This window comes from Zingiber officinale, chromosome 3A (genome assembly GCF_018446385.1).
Source record: "Zingiber officinale cultivar Zhangliang chromosome 3A, Zo_v1.1, whole genome shotgun sequence".
Classification (NCBI taxonomy): domain Eukaryota; kingdom Viridiplantae; phylum Streptophyta; class Magnoliopsida; order Zingiberales; family Zingiberaceae; genus Zingiber; species Zingiber officinale.
Window position 1 is genome coordinate 58,209,865 of NC_055990.1, and position 23,987 is coordinate 58,233,851.

The following is a 23,987-nucleotide window of genomic DNA, read 5'->3' on the forward strand; positions in this document are numbered from 1 at the left end:
TTAACTTTTGCCATATTAAATTTCTATCAAACTGCTCAATAAAAATTGTTATTACTAGGTCAATATTGAATTTTTTATAATTGATGGATATCTATTTCACATTTTTTTTTATTAATTACAAATTTTAATTGATTATGGAAGTGGAAGAAGATAAAGAGATTTTAGGAAAACAGAAAGCGCGCGAGGAGGGGTAATTTAGGAAAAAAGCATGGGCCGAATTCCAATACTCCCGAACTTTTTAATTGTATATTATATTTTAAAAATATATTTTACCGAATTACAATACTGCCCTCCTTTGGCCAATTCTTCTTTTCAAAATCGCTTGAGCATTTGGACAACTTTTGCTTTGCTGCGTCTCCTTTTACGGATTCCATTCGGGCTTCTTCCAGCGGAGCGATCACTCGAGTTCAAGAATTGGAAACAAAGCGAAAGACAATCTAAACTTTGCTATTCCAAAGATTGCTGCTGGCTTTGTGATCTCTCTCTATCAGGTTTTTCTTGTCATCGCGTTTTCTTGCAGGATAATCTTTTATCGTGCAGTGTTGTTGGGGTTTATGTCGCATTGTTCGTTCGGCTCTGTATTTGCTGTTCGCCATCTTTTATTCGATCTTTTTTTTTTGTTTTGATCGATATTGGGAGTTTATGAGTCTTCTTCAGTGCGCCTTTTGTTTGTGTTTTTTTTTCTCCAAAGATTTCTTTTGTTGCTATGAGGGTTTAAGTGTTGCTTACTACTAATCTATTGTGGAGTGAGACGACGGTCCTCGGTAGGTGAGCAATCTTGCTGACGACACGGAACAATTGCAATCTTTGGAGAGGTCCAATAAAATAATTGTGTAAGGTGATAGTGGATTTCTTGTACCCTAAGTGCATTACGAATGAGTTTTGGTTCAAAAATCTTTCTTGCATACGCTCAGGAATTGTTGTCCAAGTATTAAGATGTAAAGGCTTCTTGTTGCTCATCTGATCCAGTTCCTTTCTGTTTAATGATCAAGGGCAGAAGATTGTAACTGGAACTATGGGATTGAGGGTGCTCTTCGGTATGACTTTACTTCTGGCTCTGTCTTTGTTGCTTTACATGCCAACTTGCAGAGGTTACACAAACGGACAAGATGGTAATTCGTTTTATTGCGATATCTTATGCTTATCTGAATGAGTTATTCTGTTGAGGTTGCTACTAATTCTAAGCATGTACTGAATTGACACATTGTTTTCCTTCTTTTCCTGCTACAATCTCATTCAGTTTTTGCTATAAATTCCCTATATTTCACATTGGACTTCCCTCCTCTTCCTGGATGGGGAGCATTTGGTGGAGACCCCTGCGGTGAGGGCTGGCAAGGAGTTGAGTGTGTTGACTCAAGCATTACTTCAATGTAAAATTCCAAACTCTCCAACTATATTTTTTGTTATCATTGTTTGCTTCATCTAATTAATTTCTATTATGATAGAGTGCTTAATGGTGCAAATTTGGCCGGACAATTGGGCGATGAGCTTTCATATTTTACTTCACTTATAACCTTGTGAGTGTGAATGCTAAAAGTGTACATATTTTATAATCATGGAAATACATTATTTTCCTTTTTTTTGCTGTTTTCAAGTGAATTTCACAAGAGACACCATATTCTGCATAACAATGGCTGATAACTTCTTGTTATTAACATCTATCTTAGGGATCTGAGTGATAACCATATTAGTGGCAGCATACCAGGAAGTTTACCTGTAACATTAAGGAGATTGTATGTTGCTATTTACCTTCTGTAATTGTTTCATATAAATGCATGAAATGAATGGCATTTCCCTTTTTGTCAGTTTTCTTTCAGACAATCAGTTCACAGGAAGCATTCCAGGTTCACTATCCAATCTGACTCTTTTATCAGACATGTGAGTTCATCAGTGTTTGCATGCGTACTTAAGTGTAACAAGGTTTGTTATTAGTGTGGTACTAATTCTTTCCCGTTGCACTTTCAGGTCATTGAATAACAATATGTTGTCTGCAGAGTTGCCTGATGCTTTCCGGGCCCTCAGTGGATTGATAAACTTGTAGGTGTCTCTCATTTCACTGCAAACTAAGGTGTGCCATGTCCACATTGTTATTCTTTTTTGCTGAAATAGGGACATCTCACATAATAATTTGAGTGGCCAACTTCCACCTTCTATGAAGGGTTTGTCTTCTCTCACTACATTGTAAGTTTTCTCACTCTCGTTAGGATTACTTTCGTATTTATTTATGAACATAATACTTAAAAGATTCCTTTATAGTGCAGGCATATCCAAAATAATCGAATATCTGGGATTCTTGATGTTTTGCAAGATCTTCCTCTCCAAGATTTGTAATTTCTGCATACACCTCTCTTTTATTTCCATAAGAAAATTAAGAATGAGCAAGAAGAAAGCATACAAATAACAATAAATATCTTGTTTATTTATACAGGAACCTAGGTGGATATTACTAGGAAGAAAGAAATCGATATCATTTATCTAGTTGTGATCCATTCATATAATCACCATTTGTTGTGGTTTGCTTTTCTATGGTCAATTGCATAATGAAGTATTATGCTAGTTATTACCATACAATGTTCTTGGATATGTTCTACAAGACATATTGTGGGAATTTTCTCCTTGAATGCTTTTCGGCTGTAATATTAACATCAATTTCAAATGAGACTTTTGTATTTTTTTTTTTCTTTTCACATTGTTTTTACTTTGAAGGACGGAAAAGTGAGTGAAGGGAAGGAGAGAAATAAAAGAGGAAAAGGATAAGTTCAGTTGTTAATTTCCAAGGAAAGCAGAATTGATATAAACAGAGAGGAAATACCACTTTTTGTTAGCTTTTGTTCTGCTCATAATGAGCAAATGAGAAACTTAAGAAAAAGAGGATTTGCTGGTTGCAACCAATCACTGATGAATGATCAGCAATTGTTTATTCTTTATTTTTTTCCTTATCTGTATTTCCTTCCTCTCTTTCCTCATAGTTCAGATGTTTATTTTCCCCTCCTCATTGCACTTTCTCCTCATTTCTTTTCTTTATTTATCCTTCCCTTCAAGTAAAAGCTTTATTATTAATGCCGGAGCACTTTGGAAGTCTTTGCTATTAGAGAAAAATAATCTTCTTTTAGCCTTTGATGTTCTTGACAAATTTCTTCTGTTACTAGGATTTATTTTATTCTAGGATCTGAGCAGCTAATTCAAAATTTGGTTTTAGATTAAAAGTCATTGCACGCTCAAAATAGTATTGTAGGGTTCTAAAAAAGGGCATGGATGATAATGAAAGTTTTATACAAATTTGATAGTCAATAGACAGTGAACTAACCAGTGAGATTATATGTTGATTTGGATCTAACACTCCTAAATATATGAATACTCCAAGCCTCTAACATTTTCCATTCTATTTGTAGCACTGAAATGACCACTCTTAACCTTAGTATTGTTTTTTTTTAAATTGATTTGTGAAATAAACCTAGGTTTCTGACAATTTTTTTTTGTTTATTAACCCACGATGCATTAAAAATTTATGTTTAAAAAATTGCTAAAACTCTTAAGATAAGGTCTCAATTTCCTTTAAATCTTTATAATATAGTTCATAATTACAATTTGAATATCCTTAAATTTTTTTCGATGCCTAAGTTCTCATGTGCCATATACACTGCAACATATTTGAATGTTGGCATCATTGGCTATGAAATTTTACTGATTATTTGACTTGGACTTGATATGTGACAGAAATGTAGAAAACAATTTGTTCTCAGGATCAATCCCACCAAAGCTGCTTAATGTTCCTAATTTCAAGTGAGTGACCTATGTTTTTTGTCTTGTTTTTACTTGGTATTTCAATATTATTTCATGTTCAAATGTAAGTTTTAGGCATATAATTCTATCGCAACATTCTTAGATATGATCGCATTGCTTGGATGCCCTTTTATTGTTGGAGGGATTGAAGGAAAATTTATCAAATTACATGTGTGTCTAATGTTTGAAAATACTAACTATAACTCTACAATTGGATCCTTGCTACAGGAAGAATGGTAACCTATTTGATGCCAATGTTATTCCACCAGTCATGGCCCCACCAATGGTATCACCTTTTCCTCAACCACCAAATGTCGCAATGGCCCCTTTCCCGTCTTCTGAGGCTCCTATTCAGAGTGGTGGTCAATTTTCAAGGCATAGTAAAATTTCAACAGCAGAATTGGTTGGATATTCATGCATGGCAGTGGTTGTACTAGTCATTATTATAGCAATAGTAAAACTGTGTATATCAAAATGCAAAACAAGAAAACCCAAAGATGGAGCAACTTGCAAATGGCATGATGCTAGTAGAATTGGACAGCCGAAGGATCCTCAGATAAGTTCTGAATTTATCAGATCACATAAAGAGGGAGGTAAAATCTTGAATTTCATTTTGAAACTGTTGTTTATCAGGTAAATTGGTTCCTCTTACATAATTTAAATTGCTGACATTGTTAACAGCAGTTGGAAAGCCAATTCGAAGGCCTGAGTATAATTCAAATGGCCGATCTAATGTTTCACTTCCCATGCCACCAGTGACTCGTTTTGACACAGAGAAACTTGGTATTATAGGTGAAAAGAGTCTGAGAAATCGGACTGAAACTTCGACTCCAATTTCTGCTAGATGGTTTCATGTTGCCACACTTCAACAGTACACAAACAGTTTCAGCGAAGATAATTTGATCCAAGATGGAAGATTTGGCCGACTATATTTGGCAGAATTACCTCAGGGAAAGGTTTGAAATATCATGATTTTTTCTTGTTATTGACAAATCTAGAGAATATAATTGTAGGTCTTTTCTTATCATTAAAATGATAGAAAAACTTGTATGTCTTGTTATATTTAACTAAAAGAATGAATTGTTCATACCTCATCATGTTTCTTGGAAAATGATAGTTTTGACAACTACCTCCAAATTTAATGTGTAGCTTTTTTCTTAGATTGGGGTGCTGATTACCACCCAAAACATGTGATTTTTTACTAATACTCATCTGGCATTGGCACTGGCCGTGGAGGCCTCCATGAGGTCATGAGGCTGTTGCAATGGTGCATGGCCTTCGCTAGGTTGCCTGGCTGCTATGACCTCACAGCGGTCACACAGACCTATTTATATGTAATTTGAGGGGGGTAGAAAGAAAGGAGGTGAATCGAAAGGAAAAGCCTAAATAAGCCCTTAACTTCTTCCTTGTAATGGGGAGGTCGGTTGTGGGTGCTGACATCTTGTGCATGCTCAAAGAAGTTGAGATGCTTGAGTCGAGCTTGAATCCTTTGAGCGTGACCTCCGTCAAGATCATTCTCCATTGAGTTCACTACAAGAAGCTACAAAAAATGTGGATTCAGATTACACAATCAAGATCCTAGTCTGTGCGAAGGACTCCTATGACCAAGTCAATCGAGTTGTCATCTCGTCTTTGCCTTGATCTCAATACCATTCCCATCCTAAAATCAACCTTATTACTAGTTTTGCTCTTACATCAATGCCTCATTGGAACCAAGAAGTTTTTTTTGGGTTTTACTCAGATCGTTCCATCATTTTTGCTCAGGTTTGGGATGAAGCATTTTTGTGCAATTTGTCTTCCTTGGAACGACCCACAAGTCTCTTCTTTCATGCCTTGTGCTCTGTTAAATAGTGGAGCCGAAACACATTGCTTTGGAAGCTAAGCTTCTACAGAGCAAGCTTCTTTCCTCAGCATAAATTGACCCTTATTATTCTTCGGCTATATAGGAAACGAGGCAAAGGTTTCTTTTCAAAATTCCTTCTCCTTAATGGTAATTGGATTATACCATAACGTTTTGAGTTTCTCCACTTATTTTATATCTTGAAGATAATATGTTTCACACATGTATCTTTAAGTTCTATTAATAAATCTTCCTGTACATGTCCTTTACAATGTGAAATAGTTTCTTGTTAAAAAATTATTATGGAAAACTTGTTTTTCTGTTGTCTTCATTGTTTTGAAAACTTATAACAAAAAGTAAACAAAGTTTTTGAATGGTGTAGTGTTATAATAACTAATATAAAAGAAATGAGAAATATGCTGTGAATTTGGTTAATGTAGCAAGTGTTGTTCATGCAATGTTTTGATTCACTTCCTTCTGTGTTAATTATGGTAGTTTTTCCTGTTTTTAATATGGATCTTCATATATATTGTGTCCCTCTCCATACTTCTGCTGGGACAAGTTTCTCCTACTTAAAACATCATAACCAGTGCTTTATCTTCCTATTCTTTTGTATCAGTATATGCACATGCAATATGTAGATAAAAATTGTCATTTTGAAACTGAATATATAATTAGCCTTCAAATGTACAGATGTTGGCTGTTTTGAAGCTTGAGAATAGAGATTCAAACCCCTCGGAAGATAACTTTTTGAAGATTGTCGAGCGCATCTCAAGGGTTCAACATCCAAACATTGTCAATCTTGTTGGTTATAGTGATGGCTATGGTCAACGGTTACTTGTTTACAATTACTTCAACTGTACAACTCTATATGAAATGCTACACAGTAACGACTCTATCAAGAAGAAATTATCATGGAATGCTCGCATCAAGATTGCAATTGGAGCTGCTAAAGCTCTAGAGTATGTGCATTCTTGTTTATATTTAGCTGGATCTAAGTATGCATCTCAACATAAAAATATAATGTATTTGGTTCAATGCTGAAGGTATCTCCATGATGGTTGTCAACCACCTTTAGTGCATCAAAGATTTGATTCTGGAAACATTCTCATCAATGATGATCTAGAAGTACGTGTGTCTGAATGTGGTCTTGCATCATTGCTATCATTATTCCCAGCTACTCAGGTAAGTGAAGTTGTTGAAACTAGAAAGCTCAGCTATCATTGTTTTAACATGACATCATTATATAACTGAAAATTAAGGATTATCAAGCTTTCTTATTGTTGGCCGGTTGGTAAAAATTCCCTAATACTTTGATAGATGTTCCCCTAATAGGTAATGTGTAGGTTAAGTGACATTTATATTATCATTTCTACCTCGTTAATTTTGGGAGCTATTTCCAGGTGGAATCTTGCAAAGAGAATATCTTTCATATAATCTACATTTGATGTACATAATATGCATATCAGATCTTGAAACACTTCTTCCCACTTTATTTTCAATTAGCTAAATGCCATCAAGCTTCACAATAGAGTGATAACATTAAGATTGTTTTAAAATGTTTTTAAGATTGAAGAATGAAGTTTATTATCTACAGAGCTATGTGATTTCAAATGCATCTTGTGCTTGTTTCACAGCTTGTCATTTGAATGCACCTGATGAAATGAGAGAAATTTGCTAAGTTTAGCAGTTATGTCCAACGTTTGAAATGCCGTTTCGTGCCGCCCGGCATGAACGGTTTTTACTGTTCCGCTGGACAACCGAAACCGGCACGGGAGGCGTCCCCGTCTCGGCGGCGCCGGAGGAGACGCGGGACGCCTCCGGCGGCATCCCGTGACGCCTTCTAAAGAGCCGAAGGCGTCGCGCACGATGGCTTTTGCGGCGCCGGAAGCGTCCGGTAGGGTCGCTGGACGCCCCTCGCGGGATCACGCCGTGATCATTGCGGCGCGATCTCGCGTACTGCCGCGAGTTTTTTTTTCTTTAATAATTATTTATTTTATTTAATTAATTTAAAGAATTCCCAAGGAGGATGTGCGGAGGATGTGTGATATTTCTAGGAGTTTTTTATAAATCCTAATTAAATATATAAAAAATATATTTAAAATTAAAATAAATTAAATAAATTTTATTAATTAATATTCTGAAAAAATAATATTTTAAATTTCATTTAAAAATTTTAAAAAATATATAATAATTTTTATTTATATTCTAATATATTTTTTATTATTTTAAATTTCATTTAAATTTTCAAAAAAATTCTAAAAAATTTTAAAAAATTCTAATAAATTATATTTATATTCTGATATTTTTTAAAAAAATTTTTACTTGATATTTTTTACTATTTAAAATATATATTATTTAATTAATAAATAATTAAATGAATAAATAGTTAATTTATATAATTATTATTAATATAAAGTAATATCTTGTATTAATTTATATACTTATTATTATTATTATTATTATTATTATAAATATTTCTATTTTAATTTGAATTATTAATATATCAATTCTATTTAAATAAATTTTTAATTATTTTTTTAATAATATTAAATTATTCAATAATTGAGAACTTATAATAAATCAATATACAACTTATTTTTATATATACAATAAACATATTTATCTTATAATTACTATAGATAAATAAAAAATATTGAAACTGTATCGACACGACACGATACGATACCGAAACCGTATCGTTCCGGTCTGAGACCGAAACCTCGGTACGGGTCGAAATTTTAAACCTTGGTTATGTCAGTGACTAAATTCAAACATTATTGATGGAAATTATTCAGTAAAATATCTGCACACAAGGCACAACAAATACCCTATGTATTCAATCTTCAAAAGACAAACAAAGTGAATCCAAACACTTCTTTGAACCCAGAATATGAGGATAACTTTGAGATGATCTTTAAAATCTGAAAGACTGAAGTTTAATTATATATAGATTTTTATGGTTTTCAAATATGCGTATTTCACATCTCACCATTTGATTTATCCCGACAAAAACGAAAGAAATTTGATTAGTTCAGCAATTATGTCAAGTATTGGAACTCAAATAGTTCAGTAAAATATCTGAAGATTAGAGTTTGAGTTGGTTATGGTCTTATGAAAAATAATTGTTTGGTTTTCTCTTAGTTATCAGGAATGGAACCTGCCTTTTTCAGTTATGATGCTCCTGAAGTCAGTGAATCTGGGTCATATAGTGTGCAAAGTGATGTTTACAGTTTTGGAATTGTCATGTTAGAACTCCTCACAGGGCACAAGTCATTTGATAGGTATGCTTGGTTATCTTTCGGTCATTTCCTTATAGGGAGTTTACTTATATTAAACATTTGAATTTTCTGTTGGTTGCAGCTCACGTCCTTGGGGTGAGCAACATTTGGTGAGGTGGGCTAGTTCACAACTTTATGATATGAATGCATTGACAAAAATGGTGGATCCTTCAGTTGGTGGGCAGTTTGTTGTAAAATCAATCTCAAGATTTGCGGACATCATTAGTCGTTGCATACAGGTAGAATTTTTCATGAACTTATATACTAGCTTAACAATATGCATATGGACTGTTGGATCATGTCATCCAATTATTTTAGTCTCACAGGCTGCCTGACATGCTATAGATATTTTATGCATTAATGAGGAAAGCGGAAATAAGACCAATCTGATTAAATCAAGCTTCCTGATTGGAAATTAATTTGCATCACATTCAGGTAGGAATGGCAAAGTGATAAGCATTAATGGGTACTCGTGACAACCTTACATAGGTTTGAGTATGTTAAATTGGTATTTAATTAATTTCACTAAAATAGTAGATCTCATGAAGGGTGTGAGATGAATTTGGGTTTAAAAACTCAGGTAGCAAGAGTTTGAATAAATCTATTTGATTTTATAATAAATATATAAGTAGATACTTAAGGTCCTTAATGTTTCATTATTTGGTTAAGTTTTGACAAATACTCGAGGTTAGATGACCCATTTGATTGTTTATATTAGGATAATAGGATGAGTACAACCGTAGAAATGAATGCTTGTGACACATATGGATACTAAGTATTAAGTGTCTTAGACATGTGTGTGTTATATGCAATGCATTTTTTTCATATGTATGAGCAGTGCATTTTTCAAATATCCAATGGCAGAAGGAAGTATTAGTGCAACCGACTTCTAAGTAATTGAGATCACCCATAAATTTTGATATTTAGGCAAAGAGTTTAAGTTAGGATTGCCTATGTATTTGATATGTGTATTTTAGTGATGCGTGATTTAGTGAAATGCACATGAGACAACTTGGCACAAGTCAATGGATACCCGATGGCTTGAGGTCCATGGAGATCAGAGAAGGATGATGTGTGACGTTTAAAGGTAGATCTGCTACCTTAGTGGCCCCTTAGTGCCGACCCCACAGATATGGAGGGAGGTACATGCAGGTACACAGGCCATAGGCGCATGGTGGGGTAACCCCCCATGTCGTCATTTCTTGAGAATCGACCCTTGGCCATTACGCCAGAGATGCCATGCGCCCACCGTCTGCGCTACGCCCTGGGGGCATGATGTGTGACATTTAAGGTACTATAGGATGAGGAGCATTGGAGTACAGTTTTGCTTGTGTAGGCAAATTATGTAGGCAGTGTGAAGGATGACAAGTGGAGAGAGTTGAGGGATCAAGTGCATTCGAGGGACAACATGCTTGATCGAAGATGACCTTGTAGCGAAGGAGTTGCAAAGGTATAACACCTGGCGAGTTAAGAGTTGAGACCTATACTCATGGGAGAGAGTTGATCTCAACATAGGCTGACTCAACCATTGGGATGGCCGTAATGGACGATCTAGTAGGTTAAAGGGCATCTCTAGTTGATTGGTGGTTAAATCGAGTAGTGGACTTATTTACTCTAGCTAACAAATTGACATTCTGTTTAGGGCTGGAACTCAAGCGTCAACTGTTGGGTTGATCTAATTGACCATTGGTGGTTAAATCAATTGAATAGTGGACTTATTTACTTTAGCTAACAAACAGACATTTGGTTCCGGGCTGGAACTCAAGTGTCAACTGTTAGGTTGATCTAGTTAGGTAGTTAACTCAATCTTATCACCCACAAATTGAATGTTTCTATTTGTGATTGAGACTATTAGGAAGTTAACTGATGGAAGCACCTAGTCAAATCAATTGAAGCTCAATCGGAATAGCTAAAGAATGTTGTTGATGAGAAAAATATGCATGACAATGGTTGGATCTGGTAATGGTGACAATGCATTTGTTGACTGATTGATGTTAGCACAATAGGATGATAGCAATAGTTGAAGACATTAGGGGGCTATTTGACGTGGCAAAGATAGACGAGTTTGGCTATTGATTATAACTACATCTTTATTACCAATCGAGCTTATAGTAATTTCTTCCTCTATTTTGTAAAGCCTCTTTGTAACCATTGGAAGCTTTAAAGAGGTTTTACCTCCTCTGGAAGAATTTTTTTTGATAAGGAGAAAGTATAGAGGGGATTTCGGAAGTGACTCACCGAAGGATCATAGTTTGTGGAGTAGGAGCCTTAGGGGCTATTGAATCATATAAATGCATGTGTTAGCATTGGTAAATTTTTTTTTATTTTAATTTTGCTGCATACTCATACTTTTAATCTATCATCACAGGTACAAATATTATTCACCCCCTCCCCTATACCTATTGTCCATCTCATTGCATTGGTTGCAACTAGTGGTATTAGAATTAAGAAGCTCTTCTTTAGACTAATCGTCGGGGAAAGTACAAAAATGATGACCGATTCAAACATCCATCCACCAAAATTTGAAGGTGAATTCTACGTGTAGAAGCGACGAATGATGGTATTTTTTAAAAGCAATTTTGATATAATGCTTATTTTGAAAGACAGATTTGAGATGCCTAGGGATGTTGAAGGAAAAGAATTGGAGGATAATTAGTGGATGAAGAAGCAAAAAAGAAGAGTACAAGACTAATGGAAAGACATAGTATCATCTCTTAAGTGTAGGTATAGGGGGAGTCTAGCTCAGGTCCCTATTTCTATTACATTATTTACCTAACGTAAACATTGCTAAACATTAAAAAGGAGGAGACATTATTAGTGCAATTGACCCCTAAGTGATCACGATTGGTTATAGGTTTTGATGTTTCAATAAAGAGTTTAAGGTAGGATTGATCTTGTATTTGATATGTGTATTTGAGTCATGTAGGATGTGGTGAAATACACATGATGACGACTTGGCATGATTAAGGTTGATGGATACCAGATAACTCGAGGTTTGTGGAGATCGAAGAAGGATGGTGTGGAACTTTTAAAGGTAGAACGAGGAGCATCAGAGTCTAGTTATGCCTATGGAGGTAAATTATGTAGGTAGGGCATGAAGGATGGCATGCGGAGTAAGTCGAGGGCTCAAGTGCATCCAAGTGATGAGAAACATGGTCCAAGATGGCCTTGTGGTGGAGTTGTAAAGGTATAACTGATGGTGCGTTGATAGTCAAGAGACCAATACTCATGGGAGAGGGTTGATTCTAACGCATCCGGACTTAACCATTAGGATGGTTGTAATTGACAATCCAATGAAGTCTAGTCAATTTAGGTAAAAACTTTGCAAGTAGGATGACTCACGTTGTTGTTGATAGTTTTGAGTCTATTGGTGATTGAGTTGACTAGGCATTTGAATCAAACTCAGTAGTTAGTAAATAACATACTGTTCATAGCTAAGTTGACTCGGAAGTTAAGGGATCAATCAATTGATGGAAGCAATCTGTCAACTAAAGTTGAACTAGAAAAGCTGGAGAGAAAAAAGTTGCGCTATAATGGTCATATTGGGTAATGGCTATAATGCATCATTTGATTGACGGTGGTCTTTTAATCAACTGATTAACAACTTTAGAATGGGCGAAGATGGACAATTTTGAGCTAATATTCCGTAATATTTTTGTAACCAACTGAACTTATTATAATCTCTTCCTCTCTTTTGTAAAGGTTCCTTGTAACCATTGAAAACTTGTAAGAAGTTTATCCATCTTCGGAAGAATTTGGAGAAGGAGAAAGTAAAGGATCATAGGTCTTAGAGGAGTGTGGGTACTGTTGAACTAGGTAAATGCATGTGCTAGCATTGGGTAATTGTCTTTATTTTAATTTTATTGCGTATTTGTACTTGTGAGCCGACTCCACCTAGTGGGATAAAACTTGGTTGTTATTGTTGTATTCGTACTTGTGACCTAACATCACAGGTAGAAACGATATTGTCCCCTTCTCACTCTACTCGCTCTCATCTCATCACATTAGTTGCAATAATATCTTCTACATACTAACCATTGGGAAAAGCATAAAATGATAGTTTACTCAAACATCCATCCACCAAAATTCGAAAGTGAATTCTCCATGTGAAAGCGATGAATAGAGGTGTTCTTTAAAATCAATTTTCATATAAAGCTTATTATGAAAAATGATTTTGAGATGCCTAGAGATTTTGCCAGAAAAGAATTGGAGGAGAATTAGTGAACAAAGAAGTAAAAAAGAAGAGTAAACGACTATGGAAATGCCTAGTATCATCTCTTAAATGTAGGTGTAGGAACTCATCAACTAATGAATTGAATATTTCTATTTGTGGCTAAATTGACTGTGAAGTCGACTGATTAGGGATAAGTTAATTAATAGAAGTTACCAATTAATTGAAGCTGAACCAGAAAAGCTAGAGACAATAATTAATGAGAAAAACTGCACTACAATGGTTCGAATGGCTATAGTGCAATAGTTGATTGATGGTGGTATTTAGTTAAATGATATGTGAAGATGGATGCTTTTGAGCTAATGTCCAATGCTATATTCTTGTAATCAATAACTCTTCTTCCTCTCTTTTATAAAGTCTTCTTTAACCATTAAAAGCTTGTAAGAGGTGTCTCCACCTTTAGAAGCATTTTAAGGAGAAATTATAAAGGGCATTTTAAGAGTAATCTATCGAAGGATCATAGACCATGGAGTAGGACCCTTGGGTATTGCCGAGTTACATAAATACATGTGTTAGCATCGGTGAATTATTTTTATTTTAATTACATTGTGTATTCATACTTGTAGGCAAACATCATGGGGAGAAATGACCAACGATTTAAATTTTGTGCTGTGTTGATTGACTGGCAGAATTTACTATTCCGTTCGCTGATCTACACCGTACCGACATGGCGAGGTTGTCACGACCTCGTGGAGGTTGTTGCCCCCTATGGTGACCCCTTGAGGTCGCGATACTCGCGACAACAACTGTTATTTATTATTTATTTAATTTTAGAGGTTAAAATTTTTATTTTTTAGATGGATATTTCTTTTTTCCCACTTGATTTTTTTCTCTTTTATGCATTAATTTTTTATTTTTATTATTTTTTTCATCTTTCATTTATTTTTTCCTCCGTTAAATAAAGCAAAGAGAAAAAAATATACCTCTTAAGGTAAATAGAGGAAAATCAAAATCTCTTTAAAAATAATTATTCTTTTCCCTTCTTTATCGATTCACGAGATAAACATAGAGAATTTTTTTAAGGAAATAAATTATTCAGAAAGATAAAAAAAATATAATATAATTTATAACTTTATAAAATATAGTACTACTAATGAACTAAATTATTATATATATAAATTGGATTTAATCTTAAACTAATTAAAATAAATCTAAATTAAATATATCTTAAGCCTACATGATGGACTCAACTTTTACTGAATAAGTATCAAGTATTCCACCAGCTAATATCAAAACATATACTCAACATTCAACATCTCAAGTATAACTCAATAATAAACATCTACAACGATCAAATATTAATAAAAATATTTTTGATTAATATGTTTTCTATTTAAAAAAGTATCAAAATAGTATTGACACAGCATGATACAGTATCAAAACTGTATCATTCCGGTAATAAACCGAAACTCTGGCACAACTTGAAATTTAAACCTTGGATATTCACTCCTCTTTAACCTTTAGCCACCTCTTCTCATTGTTTGTAACAAGAACTTTGGAAGAGCTTGATGATATAGATGTTATATGGACTATGATGATAAGGACAAAAACAAAGCTATATCCATTCTTTTTTTTTTGATAAGTAAAATGTTTATATCAATGCAAGTCTAGAATACAATACCTTGTAATCTGCAGCGCTCTGATATAATATCCGATTAGAAAACACTCATAATGACTAAACATGGATTTATACATTTCTAAAGATCCTCTCACTTTTCAACCATCCTTCATTAAAGGTACAACTATTCCTAGTTCTATACAAAATGTATCAAAGTAGGCATCGCTACGACCTCCTCCGAAGAAACACCCGAAGACTCGCAACATCCGTGGATAGGTAGACATCTCTTGCCCTATATGTAGCCACTCTCGGATCCTCTGCCATAAGACCACAACAGGAAAGCACCCAAAGAAGGTTAGGTAGTGATGATGAAGGAATGTTTTCAATTTCAAGTTGAAAAGTCATGGCTCATTATGATACTTTCATCCATATAGCTGATAAGGATTAAGGAGCTTGCATTTTTTTAGTTTTGATGCACTTCTAATCATCTTGAGTTGAAGAAGGCCAAAGTTGCATTTACCAAACCAATCTCTAGGTGGTTGCTTCAGGTTATAAAGACTTCTTCAACTTGCATATAAGACCACTCTCCTAAGAAAGAGCTTGTATTCTTTTTTTGAAAAATGTTTAATATCCAGCTAGTCAAGTGATTAGTGACCGCTGAAACATCATTGCCAAGGTGATGAAAAGCTAGTATAAGTAATTTTAGTCATTGGTGAGAAGGTGCCTAGGTAATTCACTCAAAGAATTTGAGTGTATCACTTACCATCTAAGTCAACTTAGAATGTTCAGCCAATTTACAATGCCAATAGGGAATATCATTATTGTGAATACCCATTGACAACCCACTATTGATTTGGCAAGAGATAAGAGTAACTCTCAAGTATCATTAGAATGTATGACTTCTATTGTTTCAATGATAACTAGTCTCCACCTTGGATTCAAGAGTGCCTTTAAAATAATGTTACAAAAAATGTGAGGTCTAAGGGGAATTAAATACAAAATAGCTATCCCGTAAAAATGGAATGAGAAACAAAAAAAATGTGACTATCTTTTGAAAGAGCAATGGAAATATTCAAAAATAGATGCTAGATCCACAACAACAGACCATGTTGGCTTAGTTGCAGAGTCTTGTTAGATCTAAGAGGAAATAAAAAGACAAAATAGTTTGTGATAATGTAAGATAGATAACAAAAAATGGAATGAGAAGTAGAACAATTGTGAATACCTTTTTGAAGAATAATAGAAAAATCCAAAAATAGGTGTTGCATCCAAATAAGAGATTGTGTTGCGTGAGCTGTAGAGTCTTGTGAGGTCTAAGAGGAAATGAAGACAAAATAACTAGTGATAATGGAAGATAGGTAAAGTTGAATGAGAAGTAAAGCAATTGTAAATACCTTTTGGAAGTGCAATGAAAAGACTCAAAAGTATATGTTGTAACTAAAACAAGAGATTGAGTTGTGTGAGTTATAGAGTTTTATGGCCGTCAATTATAGGCTGTTAACGGTGGAGACCTAGTTGTGGTGAGGTAATGCAAACAAGGAAACATATTGGCATAAAAATGATAATGATTAAAGGATACAATCATCAATTGCTTGATTTGGCTAAAAAGACACCTCCATTTCACAACTATTCTACCTTTCCACTCGACAAAATAAGCAAACACATCGACATTAAAAGGTAATGTTTGAAGAAATAAACCAGCAACCGTTTGGTTTGGCTAAAAGGCTCCTCTGCTTCGTAACAACTCCACCTTCCCACTTGGAGTCAAGTTCTCTTCGTTTGAGGAGAATAACGTAGTCAACAACAACAACAACCAAACTTTATCCCATTAGGTGGGGTTGGCTATATGAATCCTTTTATGCTATTAAGCTTTATCCCCTACTATATTATCATTTATATTTAAATAAATTTTATGGTATTTTACTGTTGCTGCCAAATCTTCTTTGGTCTTTCTCTTCCTTGTTTGATGTGCACACTTCTCATAATTTCACATCGCCTAACTAGGGGCATCTATTGGTCGTTTACATTTGAAGAGAATAATGTAGTCAAGAGTTTAATTTTATTAAAAGTTATCTAAGTCGTTATTTTTTATAATTAATTGGAACTTTTAAAAAGTTTAGGATGTGTTTGGTTTGCACGTTTTCCATTTTCATTTTCTGGAAAACGCGTGTTTTCTAGAAAACAGAAAATGACTTTTTGTCATTCTCTATTTTTCTAGAAAACGCTATTTATTTTTTTAGAAAACAAACAAAAAAAATGCAAACCAAACACCATTTTTCAGAAACGCACGTTTTTTCAGAAAATGAAAATGAAAAACGCACAAACCAAACGCACCCTTAGTTTTTCTAGAAAAGTTTGTTAGGTTTTTATTAGGATAATTAAGATTTTATTTAAAAAGTTTATTGTTTTATAAAGAATAGGTTGTGCTATCAAATTATAAAAGGGCTTAGGATGCCATGTAATAGACAAGTTTTTGGAGTTAATACAATTTACAATTTCCTTTTCTTTAGGTAAGAATAAACAACTTTCCTATAGTTGAGGACGTATCTTTATCCTTCGCTATGCTGCGTCATGAGGTCCTTAATGGTGAAGGCTCTCATGCTAGTGATTCTGCAAAAGTATAAGATGAGATGATATTGGCGCAAAGATTACAAACACCACCATATCCATATACTTGAAAGTTGGATGAATTTGGAAAAGAAGGAATAGATTCAAAATAGCTTAGGAAAATAATACTAAATAATACTTAGATGCAAAGAAGATGATAATACTCCTCAATAGCTATTCTGATAATAGAGTCGGAGTGATCGGGATTTGAGTAGATGAATGCTTATAAGAGATTCCTTATAAGCATCAACATTATATTTAACATTATATTGATATAACCACTTGAAGATGGGATAACCAAATGAGAAAAAGAATTTATTTGTAAAATATTTTTTAATAATAAAAAAATTTAAGATGATATTTAGATGCTAGTAAATAAGAATAATTTATTAATAGACATTATCTACTCATATATAAGACTTAATTTTTCTCATTTATCTTACAAATGAGTGATGGCTATAATATAGAGGATTGACTCTAAATTTGAAAAATGATTGCAATATGGATTCTATTATATAGATGACAGTTTCAAGTGTTTGCGGAAGAAATTGGTTCACTTTCATATCATACTAAAGTGAAAAATTACCTTATCATTGTTTGTAGAAGATGATTTATGTATACTATAATATGTGTTTTCAATTAAGGTCATAATAGAAGAGAAAGAAAAATAGGAGTTGAGTGATGTAGACTCATTTCATATTGGCTTTATTGAGAATGAGGACAATCTAATGAAAGATTGGTGGAGCACTATCGAGGTTGAGAATCCATTATTTAATGAAATAGAAGATCCACCACAACCATCTCAATTCCTTATCCAACAGATTGAAGAAGTGTAAGGTAGATGGGATGCTAATGGGGAAGATGATGACGATGTAGTTTTCGATTGGGAAATTTTATTGTTTGGATCTCATCTCAAACATTTTCAAATATTTCAACCTTAAACACAACCAAAAGTAACAAAAGGAAAGAAAAAGCTCTTGTAGTCTCTAGTAAATGAAAGAAAAATCTGCTAAATATATTTTATAGAAATTAGCTGACAAGAGAGGAAAAATTGATGATTGATCACAATCCACTCTATATAGTCGATGAGTAAGAACTTCAATGAGAGTGATGAAACATCATCATCTTTAATACTATACTTTGTCGAGAAGTTTGAAATGATGATTACAATACACCTACTGATGTAGGAAATGATAATGGAGATACACCATGCAGATGTTAAACTTATGTTTCCTTGATTCCAATACTCCTAACTCCCAGACATGTGAGAAAAGTTATATATATGCACCTAGGATTGTTATCATGACACTAGAACTACCAAGACAATATGGTAATGGACTTGATATAGGGGTGATAGCCAAAATGAAGTTAATGAATATCAAGATATATAGGAGAGTTTAGTCAAAATTCATTCTGATCAAGGTTCATAGTACTCTCAACGTTTTTATTGTACCTCTAATGCACCATATAATGATTCATCATGTGAGAACTTGGAGACATTTGTGTATCCTTATCTTGTTCTTGTACTAGTTCCAATTTTAAGGCTGCCATTCTAAATCCTAATGCCTGATGGTGAATCAAGAGTTTAAAGAACATATTGAGAAACCAATATTAGTACCACAGGTTCTAGAAGAATTATTTAATTTGGGTATTTAAGAATTATGAAGTTGATCCCACAAGGATGCTACAAGAATCAATGCTCTCATAAGATGCATGACACTTCTTTTGATATTAATAAGATGGTTGTGAATTTTATAATAACTCATTGCAGTGTTCTCAGATGTTAATGGAAATAATTTCTTTTATTGGTATAAACACAGTCAATTTTTTAATACCTATATCGTATTGACACAACATAATATGATCCTAAAATTGTATCATTCTGGTCAAACACCCAAACTCTGACATGACTCGAGATTGAAACCTTGAACCTATTTATTGTAGGATACCGGGATTAGATGCTAGTATGAATGTAGTAGGTGCTTTGAACATTTTCATGTTAAACATTTGATAAGGCATGGAATGTGAAATGAAGGTGTCTTCTAAAATCTGAGTTTTCATACGCTCCAACTCAGGTAAATTGTGTGCAAAAAATATATATATATAATGAAGAGGAGCTTGTCGAAGTGGTTTTGCGTAAAAATAACATCTGATTTGATTGTGAAGATATCTCAAAGATCAGTAGCAAAGACTCAGAATTAGCTAATGGGTGATCATCTTTGTGCTGGATTGTTGCAGTTGGAAGAGTTCAAATGTGAATCACATTATTGGTTGTAGAGATATCACTTTACAGATTTTGATTTTGTGTTCAAATCTTGTGGCAATTGAAGAAGCAACCAAATTGGATAAATCATTGAACACAAACTCAAAATCTGGACCTGTGGTAATGAAATTGGACAATTTGGTTGCTTCTTCATTAGTCCAATTTCATTACCACACCCTATCACATGGGAAACTTAGTGTGCATCAATATCCCATGAATCTCTTCAGAGTTAGAAATCTTGGTAGCCTAGGTGGTGATGTTTTCCAACTAACTTTGACCAATGAATCAAACTCGAATTGCCATGACCCATGAAACTTAATTCTTCCAGTTCAACTTTTCCTAGTAATTGTTATGGATCTGGAGAGGACAATAGTAGTGGTACAAGGCAATTGTGAAGTGCTTGATGAGCATTCCATTTGAATCGAGTGGCTCTATAGAGGGTTCACCAAACAGGGTATAATGGAAAAACACTCTTAGTGGCTATGGAGAGATATAAATCCGTTGTAAAAAGGTCATTGCCATTGGAAGATGCTAATAATTGAGGTTGTTGAACTACTTTAGTTTGTGCTACATCGACCAATTACTCGAGATTGCATTGGAAGAAATCCAATGGCATAGGCACTCTCATAAATACAGTTTGGTTGAGGGGTGTCTGATACTCTAGAACACCAAGTAGGCATCAGGGAAGATTGTGAGATGTCTCTAATTGTGTTTGAATGTCATGGGTGTTGTGTGGGAGCAGCTTCAAGATCGTGCATAGTTAATAGGATAAAAATAAGCAACTCTAATGGAGTAGAAGTTATGGAGTTAGGCTAAAAGGAAAATTGTGTTGGACTATTAGGGAATAACATTGGAAATAATTGATATAGCAAACATGAAAATGCTAAAATGAATTTATAGAGTTCTAGTAGGATAAAATAAAAATACTAATATTGGAGAGTAGTTAGTTTAGCTTTAGTAGATGATGAGATTAGTTAAAATATATTGAGATTGTACAAACATGTTAAAATATGACTTTTAGATTCTATTTTAGTAAGAAGAGTCAATCTATCACAGTAAAGTGAAAGGTGGAAGGGGCACAAAGAATCAAAGAAAAAAAATTTAGTCAATGCAAAAGAAAATCTAATTTAAATATTATTAGTGATATTGTTAGACAGATGAAGCCATGTAGCCCATGACTCTTATTATCTCTGCTTCCAAAAGGAAAGAATTTATATATTTATTTTTGTTTGTTTTTGTGTTTTCCTTAGTTTTCAAAATGATCCTATAATATAATGGTTATTTTGACAATACTTAACATCCAATAGTAAAGTAAACAGAATGTATACAGTTAAATATCGTCAGAATGTATACAGTTTATGAATCCTGTTCAATTTGCCATTTTAGCCCTAACATGGATTTGGTTCTCTCAGGGGAAAGTAGAAGTTTGTACTTGAGGGTCTATTTTGATAATATTAAACAATAGGGTGAAGTGGATAGGATTAACTACATAGGAAGGGCTATTTTGACATTATTGAAATCCTGTGGGGGTACTTCATTGTACTTAATCTATATATATATACTAATTGGTGAGTTCCTTATTCATGATTCTTGTTTGCAGGAAGTGCCGGAGTTCAGGCCTCCAATGTCAGAGGTTGTCCAAGACCTTGCTTCTGTTATTTGATGTGCAAATTTTAGAGGTGGCTTGGTATCAAAAACTATTTGCAAAAGTGCTGTTTCTCTTGGAAACATTTTAATTTAAAGAAATTAATTAGTTATCTGCAAACCTGTAAATGGAAGATAATTATTTTATTGTTGTTGCAAAATTTTTATTTGTTGCGTCCATGAAATTGTCAATTATGTATCTTGTTGCCTTGCATATAGTTTATGCCTCAAGTCTGAAAGTGCAAGTGTTCGACTGGTCTATAAACGCCCAGAATCCTTTGATAAGAAATTTTCCTTATTAATTATTTGACCGGTCTCTGTTTTGTCACCATTTATTTTCTTTTTCAAAATGTAAAATTTAAAACCTTTATTATCTTACCTTTTTCTCTATACAATTTAACATTTATTTAATTGGGAAGTGATATGATACAGTTAAATTAATTACATTGTTAATTTTTAAATGAATTAATGCCCTAATAATTAGGGAGGTAAAATAGTAAGAGTCAAAACTTAGAAAAAAACAATGTTTTTAAATCTTAAAATATGTTTTGTTTTTCAATATTAAAACAATAACAGTGCCTATTTCTAGGAATACTTAAGAGATTTATTTATCTTTTCTCTGCCATAATGGGCTACTCATATTGAATAACTACAATGAATTCCAAGGTAGGAAGAAACAAGCATTATAAAATTTTTTTGGGGGTACAATTTTAGAGCAATGATCAACGTGCTAGGGAAGTATGTAATATGCTAATAATTAGTTGTTCCTTTTTTGAATGAACATTATAAAGACAAAGGTTTAAAGTTAGGTTTATATTCTTATTAGTATCAAAATACCAAGTTTATAATTTAGAATGTAAGTTGAGAGAGATTATGAGCTACCTGTAATTTTGGATGTTGGGTAGTTCTTTCTCATAAGCGAAGATTTGATTGATATACAATTACTTCAAGATCAAAATCATGATATAGTCGGATGTTTGTCAATAGGGAATTTATTTAAGGCAGAAAACTCACAATAGAAAGTTTGTATTCGAGTTGAGTCAAACAGTCAATTGAAGCATAGTTAGTCAATTAGTTAGTCATCTATTCATTTTAAATTTGAATTGTTATATCATTAAATAATATATTACATAAGAAGTCAATTGATGAGGATTGAACAATTGATTGATAAAATAATTATTAGAAGATTTATTCACGAACACATTTAGATTTAGTTAACTGAGTTAATTGATGATATAAAACCAATTGAGATCTAGATGAATCAATCATTATTTAAAGGAAATGATCTCGAGTCAATAAACCATGTCGAAGGTTAACCGAAAGGAGTCAGTTGGAAGGCAATTGAGTCGATTGAAGATCCAACATTCCACTGCCAATAGGATTGAGGGGTTGAGTTGACTTGATGAAGTAACGGTCGAATAATAATTGTTATTGATAGGGATATGATGACAGAGATATGAGGATAGTTGATGATGACTGATTTCAGTTTATTACAAGAAAAAAAGTAATTTTGTTTATTTCAGATGTCCTTTGTAATTCATCCCCAAATTATAGGACGAGAAGTAAATTTTGTGATCAATTTACGGTTGACTGTCAAATTAATTAGGGATAATTTTTTTTTCTATGAGAATATATGCTCACCAATTTCACTTTATAAATCTTAAGAAAATGTATTTCAAATTCACAACTATCGCAAGGTGTTTTAGCAAGTCTTTCCCTTTGGAATGATGGCATCGCTAGGAGGAGCATCCCGGAGGAGTGTTCTTGCCTCAACTTTGACTTGCAAGAGAGAAAGGCCTAGGCGGGACAATAAATGAATCATTTAAGTTTGATATTTAGTTTGATAAGTTTATTTTTTTTTGTTCAATATATATAAGGTTAATTTACAGATAAAATTTATGAATCATCCCAAGAATCACGGATATTAAAATAAATTTCTGATAATGTTGTTGATCCTTCTATCGATAATATTGATATTAGTGGACTCCTGACTACTTTTTATGATGATGTAGTGGATAAAAGTGTAGGGACATGTACTATGGAGGAAACGTCCCAAGAATCACCTCCTTTGATCATAGATACTATGAAATTTGTAAGAATGGAATTGGTTGATGATAAATGTGTTGGATTTTTCGGGCCGCGAAAACCGCTTTTCGCGTCGCGGAAACCCCGAATCACCCAAAGCCGTAGATTCGTGCAAAGGGAAAAACGAACGAAAATACGAGTACGAGTTTCAAAGACTCTAGATCTACACTAGATGAGAGTTATACCTTCGAAGTGTGCCCTTTCGTGTTCCCGCTCGTCCAAGGAATTGCCGGATCTCTAGAGTATCAAAATAGATACTCCTCTAGAAGTATCCACACGAACACGTAGATGGAAAAACACACAAAAAGTGTGCTAGCACCTTGTGTGGTCACGGCAAGAGGAGGAGAGGGAGAGAGCTCTCTTGAGGAAGAAGAAGAAGAAGTAATGCCTTGAATGAAAATCAAATTTCATTCACCACTTTTGTGTGGCCGGCCACTCCATGGAGTGTAACTCTCATTCCACATTAATCACAATTAATGTGAAGCCATTAAGAGGTGTTGTGTAACTCCTATGATGTGGCACATCATGAAGATGTGGACCATTAATACCATTGGTCCACATCTTGCCACCTCACAATGATGTGACAAATAAGTAACCTCCACTCATTTAATGTGGCCAACCCACATTAAATGCAATGGAGGCTTGTAACCTCCATGAGGTGGCAAAGCAAGATGATGTGGAACAACACTATTGGT

General features: G+C 33.8%; 1 protein-coding gene across 12 annotated transcripts; it reads left to right on the forward strand.

Moving 5' to 3' along the window:
• Positions 1 to 338: 338 nt before the first annotated feature.
• Positions 339 to 21,446, forward strand: LOC122051930 (protein STRUBBELIG-RECEPTOR FAMILY 3-like). 12 transcript variants are annotated; one of them, XM_042613272.1, is made up of 18 exons: positions 339 to 491; positions 748 to 838; positions 993 to 1,112; positions 1,241 to 1,370; positions 1,446 to 1,517; positions 1,668 to 1,733; positions 1,807 to 1,878; positions 1,966 to 2,037; positions 2,110 to 2,181; positions 2,262 to 2,327; positions 3,718 to 3,783; positions 4,012 to 4,376; positions 4,465 to 4,739; positions 6,317 to 6,585; positions 6,670 to 6,808; positions 8,768 to 8,907; positions 8,987 to 9,143; positions 21,164 to 21,446. In XM_042613272.1, the coding sequence occupies exons 3-18, from the start codon at positions 1,016 to 1,018 to the stop codon at positions 21,224 to 21,226; spliced, it is 2,121 nt and encodes a 706-aa protein (XP_042469206.1). In that variant the 5' UTR covers positions 339 to 491; positions 748 to 838; positions 993 to 1,015; the 3' UTR covers positions 21,227 to 21,446. The 12 variants fall into 12 exon arrangements, with proteins under 12 accessions (XP_042469206.1, XP_042469213.1, XP_042469208.1 ...); XM_042613279.1 differs by having other exon boundaries at positions 748 to 833; positions 998 to 1,112; XM_042613274.1 differs by having other exon boundaries at positions 752 to 838.
• The last annotated feature ends 2,541 nt before the right edge of the window (positions 21,447 to 23,987 follow it).

Excerpts from the sequence above, each read along its gene's own strand:
- LOC122051930 (XM_042613272.1), top strand. The coding sequence starts at position 1,016 with ATGGGATTGAGGGTGCTCTTCGGTATGACTTTACTTCTGGCTCTGTCT. Across the intron at positions 1,879-1,965 it reads CTGACTCTTTTATCAGACAT|GTCATTGAATAACAATATGT; the intron begins GTGAGTTCATCA and ends TTGCACTTTCAG. Across the intron at positions 2,328-3,717 it reads GATCTTCCTCTCCAAGATTT|AAATGTAGAAAACAATTTGT; the intron begins GTAATTTCTGCA and ends GATATGTGACAG.